The 3,531-nt window shown below is 42.0% G+C and overlaps 1 protein-coding gene across 1 annotated transcript; it reads left to right on the top strand.

Annotated features, from left to right (window-relative positions):
* Positions 1 to 1,049: 1,049 nt before the first annotated feature.
* Positions 1,050 to 2,520, top strand: T265_12723 (hypothetical protein; the record flags this gene model as incomplete). Its single annotated transcript, XM_009165163.1, has 2 exons — positions 1,050 to 1,125; positions 1,715 to 2,520. Coding segments are annotated over 2 exons (576 nt in total), but the record flags the coding sequence as incomplete, so codon positions are not given.
* Between the last annotated feature and the right edge of the window lie 1,011 nt (positions 2,521 to 3,531).

Genomic DNA, 3,531 nt, shown 5'->3' with positions numbered 1-3,531 from the left:
ATGTTATCGAGGATTGTCTCCATGGTTAAAGCATCTCCGATTTAGTGACCTGACCACTCTATGCACCTTCGCACCTCAAACATACCATCCAGTGTGACATCCGATTTCCTAACATTCCCCTAAATGGCTGCTGTAGCCCACTATGTGAGGGGAAGATTTTCGTAGTCGTCGTATTATTATAAATTTAACGCTCGCTAAATTTTGATCCATCTGGTGTCATCCGATAGTGAAGTTCGATTTAAATTGCTATGCGAACAAACCCTCGTTTCCATGCATCAGTTCATAATGCTGGTTGCTCTATGTATTCTTGGTTGGTTTTCCGGCGATGGAGCAGCCAATTTCATTCCGCAAATCAGCATAAGTTTGTCAAGACTTCAGAATCTGAACCTGTTTGATAAGCCCCGAACAGGGTAAAACCGATTGCAGGCTGTCAGAGAGTTTTTAGCAGCCTTGTGTGTAGAGTTCCATCAATAAGTCGATCTATGGAGAAAAACCGAAATAAACAGTCTTTTTTGTTATTGAGAATCTTTAGCAGTACATACAATTCAATGTTTTAATGGGAAGTGAGTCGGAAACCGAGAAATTGAGCAATTTCTAAGGTCTGATCAGTAGATATACTTGGAAGATAACACCACTAGTCCGTCAATCACTGGGTCTTTGTTGCTTCCGTGTGGTGTTTTGGTGGCCTCTTGAATAATAACTTGTTTATGCGGAGCTCGTGAAACGTGTATCATACGTATTTATCTGTTTTATAGCCAGTACGTGGCGGTTCCATTTCATCGAATCGATTTGCTCCAAGGGTACTACATAATACGTATATACTATGCATACATACTATACTAAGTAATACATACTACATTCGCGAATTGCTAATGGTCTCCAGCGGTGCTACCAGCAGCCTTTGTGTAGAGGAATCATACGGTAAGCTCATACAGGCGCGTCTGTGGATTACCAGTGAAGCATGTATAATCATATATATATATATATATATATAATACAAACAACGGTTGACTTCAATTCTTTTATAGTCTTGCGAAGATATCGACAGGACAGACAGCGGACATGGACGCAGTAGCACAACGGATAACGGTGTTGCGCCCGCGAACGAATCCAAAGCTACGAAAGGTGAGGTGGTTGTTTTCTTCTTATTACTACTTGTCGTCCTGAGGACAACTGTTCTTTGTGACGTATATTCGTCTCAGCTTTGAAATTCTTATCAGCCGTGGTCTTCTGTGGGCGCTGTTTGTGAACAAATGGCCACCGGTTACTGACATTCATAAGAATTTGTAACGGTTTTGAGCTTCCTGACATGGAATCCGTGATACATGGTGCACGCTTTTTCAGACACGGTCAACGTAACACAGGTTCCAGTGGGTCTGCAGCAACAGTAGATTAAAACCGAGTGTAGAACTATTCAATGTAGGTGGTCCTTGTCTGTGGGGATGGAAATACAGTACACAAACTTCTACTCCTGTCACTTCTCGGACGGATAAACATTGTAAGTATATGGATTGTAAGTGGAAAGCGGCACATCAAACTACGGGATAGACCGGCCAAGCAACAAAATAGACTTAATTCTTCATGAATATTTAGCCTAGATTTGTCATGCGTAGAACCCGGTAGGCACTGCCATTTATTGTTGACCAAAACGGGTAGATGTGACCATTGAACAAACGTATTAGTTGTCTGATACGCGTTCTTACTATTATGACAGGTGAACTCCATCCGCCAATGACGAAAGAACATACTGATCCAGATATTGGCCTTTTGACAATTCCTACACTTCAATCTCCCAGATCAAAATGTAACACACTGCCTTCGAAATGCAATCTGGAAAAGATAGCCAAAGACGAAGCTTCAGATTCCGCGTTGGACATTCCTGATCGTTCTCCGGTCAGCACATCACAAGGGCAGTCGCAGCTGCAGAAGGCCCGACAGTCAGTCACCTGGAAGGAAGCGGATTATCAAACGTGCAACCAAGATGACCAACATAAGCGGACGGTTGGCTGCCTCATAGGTAACCAACATTCATCCGGCTCTCACGCCAATTTACCTGGTGAAATGGATGAATCCAGTGAGGGTACCCTGGTATTATTCAGTCCTGTGGACACCTCAGGTTACGCTCAATTGGTGCGCCCGTCTTTACCCTCACTAACTGAACAAGGTTCGCCAAAACATTCACTTTATTCGGCCTTCCCCACCAGTTTTGTGTGAACAATCAAGCACACGTGTATAATATAAAACTGATCGATAACACATAACTAGGTACATGGATAGGCAACGATCCAGTGCATCCCACTGCCTTCACTTTGAATCTTGTGTTCTTCTCTGTAATGGCTGAAATTGACCAACTTCAATATGCATCCAGGGGCTTGTATATTGGGCTGTTTTTACTTCCTTTATGATCTCATCATCAAAGACTCCATGTCCACATGAGACAGTACTATCTGCCAAATTCCCTAATGGCATGCCAGTTTTGGGTCGTGATACTTATGCTGCTTTGGATAAACCACTTGGCGGATATCTGTTCTCAAATCAAACGGGAAGGCTTGGCACTATAACACACTACTCTGCAGCTAGGAGTGAACCACTTTTTACCAATCAGATTAGCGAAAATCTTGATGAAGGCCTTTAATAACTTCCTATTTGTACGTCTGAAAATAGCAGTACTGAGAGATCAAAAATTTTCCACGGCTTACCGGGTCAGTGGATGATTAGGAAGAGTATAAACAACGACTTGTCCATTTGATTTGGAAAGATGATGCTGCCTGATTTTTGTAACATCACGCTGGTAGCACTCTCTGCTCAACGGGAATGTTTCTGACATATCAAATAGTGAAAAGATATAGCTGAAAGTTCTCCTGACATTGTCCTGCACAATTTAAAGCATTCGGTCATCCGACACTTCCAATAGGAAAATTCATTTTTGGCCGGTTTGCTCCATTTTGTAGAAACCAAGTTGAGTGTAGTATTGACAGTTATCGAAGCGGACACGGGAACTTCAGACAGTGATGCAATCTTGTGACCATCCTTCGTGCTCTTACATCAGTCGAACACCTGGTGAGCAGAATAAATTATCTTTGAGTTAGCATAAAGTACATGGCGGATTGAAATGCCTCGATAGCTCTCCCTAGGTTACTCCTATACTTACCCTCATTGGTCAGACATGGAATCCGAAATTCTGTTAATTTTGAGTCGTTTTTGAGCCCCAAATTTTGCATATGTGTAGAGAGACACATTTGTAAATTGAGCTAATGTTAAGAAGCTACAAATCTATGTCTCTCTTTTATAATAATTCTCGATACAAATGGCCATCTTATGTTTCATTCAGACTCTATTTAGGCCGACGTGGTATTTTGTTCCATATGACATTATTTCGAGCCAATGAAAAACCTGCCGTGATGCGTTACCGCTTTTACCTCGCAACGAAACGCTGCACAGTTTGATGGAGATTTCGTTCTGTAAATGAAGCCAATCTGTGCTTAAAGGCTGAGAATCACTGTACAGCTGTTTCATCCTTATTGTTTAAGT

Source organism: Opisthorchis viverrini, assembly GCF_000715545.1.
Source record: "Opisthorchis viverrini unplaced genomic scaffold opera_v5_12, whole genome shotgun sequence".
Classification (NCBI taxonomy): Eukaryota; Metazoa; Platyhelminthes; class Trematoda; order Opisthorchiida; family Opisthorchiidae; genus Opisthorchis; species Opisthorchis viverrini.
The sequence above is the reverse complement of the archived record's forward strand: the minus strand, read 5'-3'. Positions and strand labels throughout refer to the sequence as shown.